The sequence below is a fragment of the Hemiscyllium ocellatum genome, chromosome 17 (genome assembly GCF_020745735.1).
Source record: "Hemiscyllium ocellatum isolate sHemOce1 chromosome 17, sHemOce1.pat.X.cur, whole genome shotgun sequence".
Classification (NCBI taxonomy): domain Eukaryota; kingdom Metazoa; phylum Chordata; class Chondrichthyes; order Orectolobiformes; family Hemiscylliidae; genus Hemiscyllium; species Hemiscyllium ocellatum.
The window spans coordinates 38,338,797-38,355,274 of record NC_083417.1 but is presented as its reverse complement, the minus strand read 5'-3'; the positions used below and the strand labels follow the sequence as shown (position 1 = coordinate 38,355,274).

At 41.3% G+C, this 16,478-nt stretch overlaps 1 protein-coding gene across 1 annotated transcript in view; it reads left to right on the top strand.

The window, feature by feature from the left end:
* The window catches only part of vstm2b (V-set and transmembrane domain containing 2B), a 55,753-nt gene extending 45,687 nt beyond the window's left edge, over positions 1-10,066 (top strand). Inside the window, exon 5 of the mRNA XM_060837684.1 lies at positions 9,504-10,066. Within this exon, the coding sequence (XP_060693667.1) occupies positions 9,504-9,580 (77 nt within the window). The 3' untranslated portion in view covers positions 9,581-10,066. The remainder of the gene's footprint in view (positions 1-9,503) is intronic.
* Positions 10,067-16,478: the final 6,412 nt, after the last annotated feature.

The following is a 16,478-nucleotide window of genomic DNA, read 5'->3' as shown; positions in this document are numbered from 1 at the left end:
TAAATGATTACTTATACATCCAGTCAGGTTAATCATGTGATTGCATGATCTGTTCATGGATAGCTTTAGGTCATCCCATGATCTCATGCTGTTTGTCAGACCACCCCTCCCCTCCCCTCCCCCCAGTCCCAAAAGCCTGTATACTCAAAACTCCATTTTGGCTCGTAACCTGTGGCTATGATTACTTGGGAATCTTAAATGATGTGGCTCAAACTCTTCCCTTCTACTCAAATGATCCATACCAGACTTTGAACCAACCTGATATGGAGGCTTCTGTCAACACTTCTCAATAGCGTCACACTATCTCTGTGGAAACAGCACTTGTATCTTTGCTTCTTACTCAATACGACTATCTTGTATAGATTTCACACGACCCTTTGAGTACCTATCAGTCTCATAATGTTAAACATCAGACAATAGAAACTGCTGTTTCAGCTAAAAATGTCCTCAGCCATTTAATGTCATCTGAGAATCACTATCAGCCATGGGCAGCCCTAACACCATGGGTGGACACAGAATATTTAATACATAATCTCATATAAATATCACAATGTATTATTAAAGTAAGGATTGGCAACCAGGCCCTTAATCTTTGAGTTTTACTGTGCTAGATGATCATACAACTTGAAAGGAAATAATACGATTAATATACAGCTCATTCAGATTATATCTTTACAACAGTACAGACTCAATTGCTTGGATATCAATTTAAAGATTAAAAGTAAATATTGGAATTGCATTTTTGTTATTGAAATTATTTCAATAGTTTGCAAAAAAGATCTAAAGGACCAGATAATCTATATTTCAATCGCTCTGTCATTATGGTCATGTCCTCTGCCACTGAGGCATTACACTCTGGAATTCCCTCCCCACATCTGTCTGTCTCATTACTCCTCTCTCCTCCTTTAAGGTGTTGCTTAACATCTACCTCTTTCACCAAGCTTTTAGCCATCTGTCTGAATATGTCCTGATGTGGTTCAGTATTGAATTTTGTTTATTCGTGCTCCAGAGAATTTCAGCTTGCTACTTGAGTACAAAGCTGGCATTAATAGTTAGTGGCTGTCCAATTGATATTTCTATAACAGATGTTCAGAACTAGTATTACACTGAAACAGCAACTTAACAAATCCACTTCCATATTTCACATTAGCAATAATGAAAACAACATTGTTTACCTGAAAATTCTATGTATAACTTGTGTGGTATTGACCTAGTGCAAGTTCTGAAGCCTTGAGATTAACAGATTATTGAATCCGAGAATAGATTTATCGGTCACCCAATCCAACCTATCTCCCTCTGAACTGATTACATTCCATGTGCTTAGATCCAACCCTGATTTGGTTATTAAGCTTATAGATAAGGGTGGTGCTGTTGTAGTCTGGTGGACTGACCTCTACACTGCAGAAGTTGAGTGCCAGCTCTCAGATACTCCTCCTATCTTCCTCTGGACCATGATCCCACCATGGCAAATCAGGTCATTGTATCAACTACAGTAACTGACCTCATTTAATCTGGTGATCCTCCCTCCACTGCCTCCAAGCCCCATATGGCTCGCTTCTACCTCTTTCTGAAAATCCACAAACAGGACTGCCCGGTCAGACCCATTGTTTCTGCTTGCTCCTGCTCCCTAGAACCCATCTCTTCCTACCATGATTTAGTCTTTTCTCCCCTGGTCCAGTCCCCTGCCCAGATACATCTGTGATTCCTCTGACCCTTTACACCAGTTTCAGAATTTCCAGGTTACAGGTTCCGGCTACCTCCTCTTTACCATGGATGTGCAATCCCCTTACATGTCCACCCCCCACCAGGATGGTCCCTGGGCTCTTCACTTCTTCTTGGGGCAAAGGCTTAAACTGTCCCAAACCCCACCACCCTCCTCTGCTTGGCCGAGCTCATCCTCACCCTCAACAGCTTCTCTTTTAACTCCTTTCATTTTCTTCAGGTCAGAGGAGTGGCCATAGATACTCACATGGGTCCCACTTATGCCTGTCTTTTCATGGGGTGGGGGGGAATCATCCCTTATTCCAGTCCTATTCTGACCCCTACCCACAATTCTTTCTCTGATATATTGATAATAACATCAGTGCTGCTTCCCTCTTTCGACCAGAATTGGAAAAGTTCATCGATTTTGCTTCACTTTCACCTGGTCTACCTTAGACCTCTTGCCTCCCTTCCTCGACATCTGTTTCCACTTCTGGAGATACACTGGCCACTAATATCCATTGTAAACCCACCAACTCCTACAGCTTTCTTGACTACATCCTTGGACCTTGTTTACTGTAAAGACTCCATTCCATTCTCCCAGTTCTTCTGTCTCTGTTGTATATATGTTCTAATGAGGCCAACTTTGACAAGGGATCCTCTGAAATGTCCACCTTTTTCCTCAATCGAGGATTCCCAGCTCAGTTGTAGACAAGGCCCTCAACTGAGTGCAACCCATCTCCCACACTTCCACCCTCACCCCTTCTCCTCTCTCTTGCAACAGAGATAGGATTCCCCTTGTCCTTACCTACCATCCCACAGTATCCACACCCAGAAGATCATCAGCCACTATTTCCACCAACTCCAGCGGGATGCCAACACCAGACACATATTCCCCTCCCCTCCCTTGTCCACCTTCCGCAGGGACTGTTCCCTCTGGGATGCACTGGTCCGCTCTTCCTTCACTCCCATATCCCCGCGGCACCTTGCCCTGCAACCTTCAAAGGGGTAACACCTGTCCGTTTACCTCCTCCTTCCTCAGTATCCAAGGGCCCAAACATCCTTTCCTGGTGAAGCAGCAGTTTACCTACACTTCTCACAATCCAGTCTACTGCATTCGCTGCTCACAATGTGGTCTCCTCTACATTGGGGAAATGAAGCGTGGACTGAGTGAATGCTTCATGGAACTTCGCCATTCTGCCCGCAAAAAAGACCCTGAGCTTCCAGTTGCCTGCCACTTTAACACACCACCCTGTTCCCTAACCAACATCTCTGTTTCAGGCTTGCTGCAGTGCTCTAGCAAAGCCCAGTGTAAGCTGAAAGAACAGCACCTCAATTTCCGCTTGGGTATCCTGCACCCTTCCAGACTCAATATGAAGTTCAATAATTTTAGGGTCTGATCTCCCCCATGTCCTAGCCCCCTACCCCACACACCAGGCCTTGTTATCCCATAGTCTGCCATTACACACTACCTATTGTTAGCCACTAACAGTCTCCATTAGCAGCTATTCACCCCCCCACCTCTCCACTAGCCCCCCCCACCCCCCAGCACCAGCGACAGCGAGATCATTGTCAGCTCCTTTCTCTGTCTGACTGTTCTCCTCTCCCTTCTGGCTTTATCCCAATCTATCATTTACTCTTTATCTTCTTCCTCCACCTTAATGTCTGCATATAAACCGACATTTTCCGAACTGCCATCCGTTCACAAAACCTGAAATGTTAACTTCGACTTCACAGATGTTGCCAGACCTGCTGAGCTTTTCCAGCAACTTCTGTTTATGAGTCATGGTTTTCACATGTGCCCTCTCATGCTTCTCTAATCCTTTTCAAAATCAACCAAGAAACACCTAGTAAAAGACCAGGTACTAATTGTTAAACTGTTTTATTTCACAGCAAAAGAGAGTCCATGGTAATATTTTTGATGAGTCACCTCGTACAATCAATTATTTACTTCCATGTGATAATACAAAATAATGAAAAGCTATATGCCCCCAGTAGTCAGTAGATCTTTTTTGTTGGCTTAAATTGGGGTGCAAATTGGAGTTGCAATCTTGCCACCTCCAATAGAGTTTGGTGGGGTACTTAATCCATCTGATTAAGTCCATAGTGGATAGATAACTAAGGCCCACTTAAGGGCTTCACCTCCTCCCCACTGTTACCATCAGCACCGGTATGCATTGATGGGTGAATGAGAATGTTCACCCTGCAGGGGACTTGTCAAGCAGCTGCTGGGAGATTGTTCAGTCAGTGCCTGATTGAGGGTCCCAGCACTGGGGCAGTTGATGAGTGGGGAAGGGGAGGAGGGGTGGCTCCTGAGAGCCACCTTCCTGCTTTTGCTGCTGACCCCCATCTCAGACACCCAACATCCCACTTTGATTCCTACCCCATGACAGCCAACCGCGCACAAACATCCTCCCGTCCTTCCGTCAGTTCTGGCCTGAGATCCAATAATGATTTAAGATTTTGCTGGGCATCGTGTCAGCAGCAGGCATCACCTCTTTAGTCCTCGATCCCTGGCAACAGTAGCCTTCCAAGCGCCTGATTGAAGCAAAATGCAGTTGACTTTCCCAGAAACAAGCAGCATCTGAGGAGCAGCAAAGTCGACGTTTCGGGCAAAAGCCTTTCATCAGGAATAAAGGCAGAGAGCCTAAGGCGTGGAGAGATAAACTAGAGGAGGGTGGGGGTGGGGAGAAAGTAGCATGGAGAAAATGACCTGGGAGTTGCAATGGGAGAAGGACTCCCTGAGATTCTTGTAGAGAGAGGAGTAAAACATCTTCAAGGCAGGCATCCTTGCAAGAGGATTCGCAGTAGGGTTAAAATCAACGAGGTAAAAACAATGACTACACATGCTGGAAACCAAAGGCTTCTGTCCGAAACGTTGATTTTGCTGTTCCTCAGGTGCTGCCTGAACTGCTGCGCTCCACTAATCCAAAATCTGGTTTCCAGCATCTGCAGTCATTGTTTTTAACTTAGTTTTTTCCCCAGAAACAGGCAATGTGGCACTCTCATCAGTTGGCAGCTGACACCTTTGTTGTTTCCTCAAAATTATGATCTGGGTCCCATTTGTCATTTTATTGACATAAAATAGACACAAGGAGAGACAGTTTTGAGGTCCAATGTCTCACATCCAGTCCAAAGATGTGCAGTTCAGATGGATTGACTAAGCTAAATTGCCCATAGCGTCCAGCGATAGGAAGGCTAGGTGGATTAGCCATGGTAAATGTGAGGTTATGGACATGGGGACAATTTGGGTTGGCTATGGGTAGGATTCTCTTTGGATGAGCTGTAGACTCGGTGGGCCAAATGGCCCCTGTCTGCACTGTAGTGGTTTGGAATAGAATCTTAGAAACCCTATAATGCGGAAGCAGGCTATTCGGCCTATCAAGTCCACACTGACCCTCCGAAGAGCATTCCACCCAGACCCACACCCCTACCCCTGTATTTCCCGTGGCTAATCAACCTAGTCTGTCTCCCCTGAACAATATGGGCAATTTAGCATGGCCAATCCACCTAACCTGCACATCTTTGGACTGTGGGAGGAAACCAGAGCATTCAGAGGAAACCCATGCAAACATGGTGAGGATGTGCAAATTCCACACAGTCGCCTGAGATTGGAGTCAAATCTGGGCCCCTGGTGCTGTGAGGCAGCAGTGCTAACCACTGAACCACCATGTCCCTCTGTTCTGTGATTCTGTGATCCAAAGGATTTGACCATAAGAAAGTTGAACTGATATTCCGGAGTTGAAGGGGTTGGCTCATGAGGAGAGGCTAAGTAGACTGAGATTATATTTATTGGAATTTAGAAGAATGAGAGGGGGGATTTTAATGAAATATATAAAGTTATGAAGGGAATAGAGAAGATAGAAGGAGAGATGATGTTTCCACTGGTGGGTGAAACTAGGACAAGAGGGCACAGTCTCTAAATTAGGGGGAGCAGATTTAGGACTGAATTGAGAAGGAACTTCTTTATGCAGCATGTTGTGAATCTATGGAATTCCCAGCCTAGTGAAGTAGTTGAAGCTTCCTCCGTGAATGTTTTTAAAGCTACAATAGATTATTTTTTGAACAGTAAAGGAATTAAGGGTTATGGTGAGAGAGTGGAGAAGTGGAGCTGTGGCTGTGAAAAGATTAGCCATGATCCTATTGAATGGTGGAGTCTAGATTAGAATGGTGCTGGAAAAGCACAGCAGTTCAGGCAGCATCCGAGGAGCAGGAAAATCGATGTTTAGGGCAAAAGCCCTTCATCAGGAGTACAGGCAGAGAGCCTGAAGGGTGGAGAGATAAGTGAGAGGAGGGTGGGGTGGGGAGAAAGGAGCATTGAGTACAATAGGTGAATGGGGGAGGGGATGAAGGTGATAGGTCGGAGGCGGGGGAGGGTGGAGTGGATAGGTGGAAAAGAAGATAGGCAGATAGGACAAGTCATGGGGACAGTGCTGAGCTGGAAGTTTGGAACTGGGGTGACGTGGGGGAAGGGGAAATGAGGAAACTGTTGAAGTCCACATTGATGCCCTGGGGTTGAAGTGTTCTGAGGCGGAAGATGAGGCGTTCTTCCTCCAGGCGTCTGGTGGTGACGGAGCGGCGGTGAAGGAGGCCCAGGACCTCCATGTCCTCGGCAGAGTGGGAGGTTGATTGGTGCGTGTGCCCCAGAGATGTCCCCTAAAGCGCTCTGCTAGGAGGCGTCCAGTCTCCCCAATGTAGAGGAGACTGCATCAGGAGCAACGGATACAGTAAATGATATTGATAGATGTGCAGGTAAAACTTTGATGGATGTGGAAGGCTCCTTTAGGGCCTTGGATGGAGGTGAGGGAGGAGGTGTGGGCGTAGGTTTTGCAATTCCTGCGGTGGCAGGGGAAGGTGCCAGGATGGGAGGGTGGGTTGTAGGGAGTATGGACCTGACCAGGTAGATACGGAGGGAATGGTCTTTGCAGAACATGGAAAGGGGTGGGGAGTGAAATATATCCCTGGTGGTGGGGTCCGTTTGGAGGTGGCGGAAATGTCGGTGGATGATTTGGTTTATGTGAAGGTTGGTAGGGTGGAAAGTGAGCACCGGGGCGTTCTGTCCTTGTTACGGTTGGAGGGGTAGGGTCTGAGGGCGAGGTGCGGAATGTGGATGAGATGCGTTGTAGGGCATCTTTAACTATGTGGGAAGGGAAATTGCGGTCTCTAAAGAAGGAGGCCATCTGGTGTGTTCTGTGGTGGAATGGGTCCTCCTGGGAGCAGATACGGCGTAGGCGGAGGATTTGGGAATACGGGATGGTATTTTTGCAGAGGTAGGGTGGGAAGAGGTGTAATCCAAGTAGCTGTGGGTGGTGGGTTTGTAAAAAATGTCGGTGTTAAGTCGGTCGTCATTAATGAAGATGGAGAGGTCCAGGAAGGAGAGGGAGGTGTAAGAGATGGTCCAGGTAAATTTAAGTTCAGGGTGGAATGTCTTGGTGAAGTTGATGAATTGCTCAACCTCCTCGCAGGAGCACGAGGTGGCACCAATGCAGTCATCAATGTAGCAGAGGAAGAGGTGGGGAGTGGTGGCGGTGTAATTACGGAAGATGGACTGTTCTACGTAGCCAACAAAGGGACAGGCATAGCTGGGGCCCATATGGGTGCCCATGGCTATTGAATGGTGGGGCAGGTTCAAAGGGTCAGATGGCCTACGCCTGCTCTTATTCCTTATGTCCTTATGTTCTTACGTTGTGCTGTTTTTAGGCATCCTTAAACACCATCTAAAATAATCATGACACCTTTTTCATTCAAACAAAATTCACCCAATTAACATTAAATTTATTTTAATAGTAAGAGTTAACAACATTTTTGAAAGAAATACTTTTCAAGAGTTCCTGAGTCCAATAATATGATGGAGATGAACTAATATTAATATACACACCTGAAATGGCGTAGTTAAAAACAATAGCACTTCTGTCATGCACCCTGACTTCCCAGCAACACACAATTATCATTGACAGTCAGGAATGAAAAAGATTGTTTGGATTAAACAGGATCCCTCCAACCAACTGAATTTTAATTATGGTGAAACTAATTTTGTTTTCCTTTCTCTGATCCATTTATTCTCCCATTTCCTATTCTATTCTGAACTCCTCAGTTCAGGGTCACTTTGCAAATAATAGACATTCTGCAGTACTTTATTGAAGTTTTCACGTGAAGTTGTGTTTGGTGGATTAGTCAAACGTGGAGACGTCACAGACTGGAATTTTTCTCCAATTTATTAAAAAAAGAATAAATGCAGCCTGTACAGATAAACACAGTGCAGTACCATGAGGGAAAGTAATTCTGACAATTCTAAGGCAGAATCTTGATGAAGTCATTTTCATTCTGAGTAGCAGCTTATACCAATCCCTGACACAGTAGATTTCCTTGCACTCAGTGGTATTTAAGCAGGAACCGTTGGAAGCATCAGCATCAGAGAAAGCAACAGTTAAGAATTTCAGTTGTAAAAATAGAGCAGGAGCAGAACCCTGTGCCTATTAGGGAAGAGCTTTATTTTCAGTAATTTCCTGCAGTAGTAAGCCTGAAGGCAGGCTAGGCAATTTGGTTTAACAGATGAATAGGTACCTGAGGTAGTAAAGATTAAATAACCTTCTACCAACGATCTCTGTGAAGGTCAGGCTGAGGGAGCTGTTGGTTTTGATAATAAGAACCTGAAGCAATTTCTCTAACAAAAAAAAACAAATAGGAAGACAGAAATCTTCAATTAGTGTGCATAACATATATCCTGTATACACGCGAATGCATCCAATCAAAATTACAACGTCAGACAGAAGCTAAAATGTTTTCCAGCTCTCATCTTTTGATTTCACGTTGCAGAACATTAATGAAGATACTGCACCATTTCTCTTTTCTAATTGGATGTACTGTTACTGTTTAGAATGGAAAATATTGATAAGAAAGACGGTTGGCACATAGGAGCGCAAATTATTTGTTAAGGAAGAGTTTTCCTGTTTAGTATGTACATGCAGTTAAAGGAAATTGTCATTCACCTCAATCTATATATTCAAAGGTTATGTCTATCATACATTATAGTGAAAAGAAACAAGCTTTGCACAAAAATAAAGACACTTTTTATTGAAAATAATCCAAGTTATATAGTTCTGACCTATCGCATGTGATAAAAGAGCCCACTGTAGTGATGGGTCACATCCATGGTATACTCAAGGAGTTATGTGAAGACAGTCTCTAAAGCTGCAGCTGTCTCCATTTTGATACATATTTGACTTTCTACATGACAGCTGTGTCTTGACTTCAAACGTATGTGACTGTAAAGTGCCTTGGAATATCCTGAGGTTGTGAAAGGTTCTATGTGAATTCATTTATTCTATCTGCTTTTGTTCTTTTTTCTTTGCTTGTATCAAAATAGCATTGCAAGGGAAAACAAAGAAGGATTACTTTATATGATGCATAGGCCGGAAAGGACATCTAAAACCTATAAATATGTCAATGAATTTTAATTAATGTTCTGTTCACATGATCTTAAAATAGCACTAGTATAATGATATTCCATAGTATAACAAAATCAGATCATTTCTTTGCCAAAATCCTTCTTTATAATCTAAATTCACTCATATTAGTGTAAAGTCTGTTAAAAGCCGAGCACTTTAAATCTGAAATGATTTATTTAGAATATTTTGGCAATAAAAGCAACACATTTCACGTGTATTAGATACAGGGTGCGTGTGGCATTATGGTTTCATAACAAACTTCATTTTTGTACATTGATTGCAATGATTGTGAAATGTCATTAATGACTGTTCAAAGTGAAGTGCTGTACAAATGATATTTCATTTTGCCTGCAGGTTTTGAACCCCTTTCTGCAACTCACCCTTTCCTATTTATCTCGCTGCTGATCTTACAGAGGCTCTGCACATATTAGTAAACCTTGACTGATTCCTCCAAAGTAACCTTTCTCAATCAAACAAAGAAAATGTGCAGTGAAGGAGACAAAAAAAAAGACTATGAAGAGTGAAGAATTTTTAAAAAACTGCTTAGATCAGACTGCGTTTCAAAAATTGCAAAGGAACCACCGGAAGACATGAGAGGGAAAAATGTTTATCTGAGAATGACCTTCAAACATTTTCAGCAGTCAAATATTGCACATTCTAAATGTTCTCAATGTGGTAAATTAATTTCCCAACAAACATAATGTAAAGCCTTGCTGTATGCAGCATGGCAATTGGATTATTTGTAACAAATTCCACCTTCTTGTTTCCTGCTCAACTCATTCCATCACCACCGTGACATTCTAAACTGACCATTCAGGATCAGTAACCTAACAAAACTTTAGATTGAGCTCTTTGTTCATTCATGTTTTATTTTATGGCTTTTAGATTTTTGATTCACTTTGAGAATTTTACGTAAATACAACACATCCCATCATAAATATATTTAGCATCAACAATATTTATTTTTAATAAAGATGGAAATTAAGGTAAGACATTCATTTATAAACTGTATTGATATATTGCTGAAAATAAGTTGGAATAAAGAATTTTCAAATAATGTCTTCAAATACCTGAATTGCTGACCTCTCAATCTTAGCACAAAAATAACCAATTCATTAAATTTGTTTTCTTTAAAGATATTGTTCCAGTGTCACAAATGCTTGCATCTGGTGATGTTTCTGTATTAAATTCACTTGGTAAATAGACATCCAGTTCAACAGAAATGCAGGAAGTGCTGGAAAAACTGAACAGATCTGGCAGCATCTGTGGAGAGAGAAAAACAGTTACTGCCTTGAGACAAAAATGACACTCCTTTAGACAAAATGAAATGGAAATGTAATGGGATTTATACCATTGAACAAGGAGGAGGGCCTGGAAAAACAAAAAAAATCCGGAATACTTTACAAGGTGGGAAAGATGAAATGACAAAGATATCACGAAAGGAAAACAAACCAAGTTTTAACCTTGATAGCTTCTTTACTATCATTTAGGCACAAATTTTCAAAATGATAGAGGGAATCTCTGGTTTAGACAAAATGATGGTGGAACTCTGATGTAGGAGGCGTCACCCCCAGAACCGAAACCAACCATTTTTGGTGGGAGTGGGTTAGAGACAAGGGATGGCTTGTACCTTGCAAATCTGTGGTAAATGGAAACTGCTGCAGATGTGAAATTACAACTGTTTTCTAACAAATCAATTTTCATTTGTAGACTTTCCAAGCTTGATACTTCATTGTGATTTGGACAAGCGAAGTAGATAGGCAAAAGCATGGCAGCTCGTGTTTGATGTGGATAAATGTGAGATTATCCATTTTGGTAGCAACATGAAGAAGGCAGACTATTATCTTAATGGCTATAATTGAGAGGGGAGAATGTGCAACAAGACCTGGGTGTCCTTGTAAAGCAGCCACAGAGGGTAAGCAGCCAGGTGCAGCAGGCAGTAAAGAAGTTGGTTAGTTGGCCTTTGCAGCAAGAGGATTTGAGTGCAGTAGCAGGAATGTCTTGCTGCATTAGATGGCAAGTGAGTCCACACAAGGAATATTGTGTGCAGTTTTGTTCTCCTTATCTGAAAAAGGATAATCCTGCTATGGAGTGAGTGAACAGCAAAGGGTTACCAAACTGATTACTGGGATAGTAGGACTGATGTATGAAGAGAAATGAATCGATTAGGATTATTTGATGGAGTTTTGAAGATTTAGTGATGGGGTGGGAAGTGGATTCTCACAAGGGCAAAACATTGTATGATCTTCAAAAGGAGTTTGCTAATGCATTTGGGCTCAATGGATCAAAGGACATGGAGGGAGCATGGAAACAAAGTATTGAGTTGAATGATCAGCCATGATGATAAAGAATTGTGGAGCACCAAATGACATACACCTGCTCCTATGTTTCTCAAACATAACTTGTGAGTTTTACACTTTTCAGGAGAAGTTCTGAACTTACCAGATTAATATTCATTCATGAAAAAGACTGGAGACTCATTTAGAAAAGCAAAGGTGCCTGTGAGAGAAGTAAGATGCACTTTCACAGAGGTTGTGTCCTTTGGGAAAGTTCAACTGCCTGTTGAAATTGTTAAATGTGAACATTAATGTACATGATAGGTTGATAAACTTATTTCACCTGTCAAGTTCATTGGACCCATCAAGCTGTCAAGATACTTTATTCTCCTGCCATTTAGATTTTAAAATAAAGTTTTCAGGTCAAAAAATATTGTTTGCTAATTCACCATGCCTATTGACATAAACCTGAGGGATATCATTATAGGGTTGGTAATGCTTGAATGATTTCACAACCTGTCACTACGTTAGTTAGTCTACAGTTTGATTGACAGCTCACACTTGTAATAAACTTTGTTGTTCGGCTATGAATATCATCTTTGTTTTTATAAGGGACTTAGTTGAAGAAATTTAAATGCAGTAAACAGATTTTTACCAATAAAAGATGTAAAAACAACATGGTTATTGTCGTGGATGATTTTAACTTCCCCAATATTGACTGAGACACGCTTACTGCCAGGGGCTTACATGGGCAGAATTTGTTAGGTACATCTAGGATGGTTTCTTGAAACAATCGGTAAATATTCCAACTAGTGAAGAGCCCATATTTGGGGTGGCACGGTGGCACAGTGGTTAGCTCTGCTACCTCACAGCACCAGGGTCTGAGGTTCAATTCCAGCCTTGGGTGACTGTGTGGAGTTTGCACATTCTGCCTACAATCCAAAGATGTGCAGGCCAGGTGAATTAGCCATACTAAATTGCCCATAGTGTTAGGTGCATCATTTGGAGGGAAATGGGTCTGGGTGGGTTACTCTTTGGAGGGTCGTGTGGACTGGTTGGGCTGAACAGCCTGTTTCCACACTGTAGGGAATCTTAAAAAAAAATAGGCGGCATATTAGGGAATGAGTCTAGTCAGCTGATCTAACTTTCAATGGGGGAGCATTTTAGGAACAGTGATCATAATTCTCTAAGTTTTAAGATAGTTATGGATAAGGATAAGACTGCTTGCCAAATAAAAGTGCTAAATTTGGGGAAGGCAGTATTAGGCAGGAACCTGATAAATTAGATTGGGGCCAGCTGTTGAGGGTAAGTCCACAGTGGACATGTGGGAGTCTTTTAGAGGCCAGTTGATCAGAGTTCAGGACCAGCATGTTCCTGTGAGAATAAAAAGGTGAGGACAGGGAGATTCAGAAACCCCAGATGACAAAAGATATTGAAAGTTTAGTCAAAAAGGAAAAGGAAGCATATGTAAAGTTTAGTAAATTAAATCCCTCATAAGGCATATTAAGGAAACAGGAAAGAAGTTAAACAAGGATCATGGAGGTCAAAAAGAGACCATGAAATATCCTAGGCAAGTAGAATTAAGGAGAGTCCCAAGGCATTTTATATGTATGTTAGGAGTGAGAGGGTGGCTAGGGAATTGATATATCCACTCAAGGACAAAAATGAGGGAATTTATGTATGGAGCAAGAAGTAGTAACTGAGGTCTTTAATGAATACATAGCATCAGCTTTCACCAAGGACAAGGACATAGATGATGGTAAGATTATGGAGGGATATGTTAATATTCTAAGGCATAATGATATTAAGAAGGATGAGGCTGTGGATGAGATGAAAAATATGAAGATAAATAATGCCCCGGCGTCTGATGAGATCTATACCAGGATACTGAGAGAGGCAAGGGAGGAGATTGCTTGGGTCTCAACAGACATCTTTGTATCCTGTTTATGCACAAGCAAAGCCCCAGAAGACTAGAGAATAGCCAATGTTGTTCCTTGGCTTAAGAAGGTCAACAGTGATAGTGCAGGAAATTATAGACCAGTGAACCATTAGTGGTAAGGAAATTGTTGGAAAAGATCCTTAGCATCAGAATTTACTCACATTTGATAAGAATAGATGTATTAGTGATAGTCAGGATGACTTTGTGCAGGGAAAGTCTTGACTCACAAATTTTATTGAGGTTTTTGAGAAAGTAATGAAGATGATTGAGAATAGGGCAGTGGATGTAGTGTACATGAACTTTACTGAAGCATTTGACAAAGTCCCTCATGTTAGGCTAATCTGGAAGGTTAATTCACATGGGATTCATGATGAGCTGGTAAGTTGATCACAAAATTGGCTTGTCATAGAAGACAGAGGGTAGTTGTAGAGGTTGTTTTTTTTAAAGGAGGTCTGTGATCAATGGCATTCCACAAGGATAATAGCTGGGATCACCATTGTTTGTAATATATATTATCACTGGTTATAGACCTCCAATAAAAAGAACCTCCATAATTACCCTCTGTCTTTGATGACAAGCCAATTTCATGTCCATCTGACTGAGGATCATATGTGAGTTAATCTTCCAGACCAGCCTAACATGAGGGACTTTGTCAAATGCTTTAATTAAGTCCATATATATTGCAAACTGGTAGATGCCTGGATCAGGCTGCCAGTGGGTTGGTAGAAGCAGATACAATAACAACTTTTAAGAGGCATTTGGACAGACACATGATCAGCCAGGAATAGAGGGATATGAACCTTGTGTTAGCAGATGACATTAGTTTAGAATGGTGTCATGATCAGCACAGACATGGTGGGCCAAATGGCCTGTTCCTGTCTAGTATGTTCTTTGTTCTGTGTTCTATGTTATATGAGAGAGTTTTTTTTAAAACAAAAAATAAAGTGAAATCATTGATTGAAATTTTGAACTGTATTTTACTTCATCTCAGCATGTTTCCTGAGGTCTGCCCATGATGCATACTTATGAATTACCATGGTATAAGGGAAAAGAATGTTGAACGGTGGCAAAAAAAACCAAAAAAAGTTGCAGCACAGGAACAGGTCCTTCAGCCCTCCAAGCCTGCACCGATTCAGATTATCTATCTAAACCTGTTGCTTATCTTCTAAGGATCTGTATCCATCTGCTCCATGCCCATTCATGTATCTGTCCCAATATATCTTAAACGACACTTTCATGCCTGCCTCTAACATTTCCATTGGCAATGCATTCCAGGCACCCACCATCTTCCGTGTAAAGACATGCCCACGCATATCTCCCTTAAACTTTTCCCCTCTCGCCTTGAACTTATGATCCCTAGTAATTGAGTCCCCCACTCTGGGAAAGACCTTCTTGCTCAAGAGTTGAAATAAGTTGGTGCTATGTTGGTGTGGGGCTGTAAAAGTCCAAGTATATTTCAAACCTAAAGTTACTTATTGTTCTTATTCTTTAGAACTCGTTTTTCAAATAATAATGTCACAAATCTTCATCACAATATTAATCCTGCCCAAATCTAATTTTTGTAACTAAATGAACTATTTAAGGCTACTTTCCTTCCAAAATGAAAGATTAGAGCAATGACAACTTTTTTCGTAATAGTTAATTGTAATGTTTCTCATCAGCTAACTACATTTGTCATTTAATGTCATATTGAGGGAAGAGTTTTATTAATGTCACATCTCTATTTCATAGATGTATTGGTAACTATGCAAGCATTTTGAATTACTTAATACTTCTACTTGCAAAAGGTGTATTGTCAATTAACATCAATCTAACATCTTGAAATAAAGCTTTATTCCAAGCTTCTTCAGAGAGCCAAAGAAATTTGACAGCCAGGATAGAACCTGCATATCACATGGGAAATCATGAAACTATTGATCTAATACATAGGAAAAGATATATCATCAAATGAGGATCTAACTGAGTTACTGTTGTTGACTAGATATTCACTGTGTTATGAACTTAATTCTCCGCTTTTTGTATGAAAATGGAAGTTTTACACATCACTAGTTCTGAGAGATGAAGATGAACTACACTGAAGACAAACTGTGTTTTAAATTTCATCCAGGTTTAAATGTCACTGCCAGTAGGCCAGAAGTATATTAGTAGAACTAAAGAAATGGGACCAGAAATATGCCATCCATGATTCATACTGTGTCTCTGACATTTATAAAAATCAAAGCTAAGATATTAGTTACCTCAAAGTTCCGGCATGATCCATTAAGCCTTGATTTGTTTCAGACATGATTTTCCTATTTTAGTCAAAGTGTAGGGATGGGAATGTTACTTGGTGACTAATACACCACCCTACTGTTGAAACAACTCAACCTATCACAAACTAATCAGCCTGTTGAGAGCTAATCTGAATATGTTCCTCAGCCTATCACAGGACTTCACACTGGCATCCCAGGTTGCTGGAAGCTGCAGGTCAATCAAAGGTCTCCTCAGGTGATTCAGCAGTAAGAATTTAAGTAATTTGTATTTCAGGGTGGGATCACAAGAAAAAGGAGTTGGAGGCTTGAAGGCAAGAGCAGAAATTGGCTTCTAGTAAACCTGCAATGAAGGCTAATAAAGCATTTGTCTTCCTAATTGCTTGTTGTGCCCTTGAACAAATAATCTGCTTTTTTATTTTATGATCAACATGGATTATTTCACATTTTGTAAAACTATATATCACCTGTACTTATTTTGTCTAATCACTTAAAGGTATCCTACAGAAATGGAGGTCAGTTATGTCCTCCCCATAGCTTATCTTCACTCCCAACATCATCATCAATCATGAACAGATTAAACTCATTTTCCACACACGATGTATTGATGTAGACAATAAATACCACTGGCCCAAATACCGATCCTTGCAGTACATTACCAGTTACACTCCACCAACCCCCCAAAAAATTGGTGTTTTATTTGTTAACCAATCCTCAGTTCAGGCTAATACGTTGCTCCCAACTCCAAGATGCAATTTTTGTGCAATAGTCTCTTTTGTGATACCTCATTGAATGGCTTCAGGAAAAGTGAACAAAAATTACATTGATCCAGTCTTCCTCATCTTCCCTGCTGGTTACACCCTCA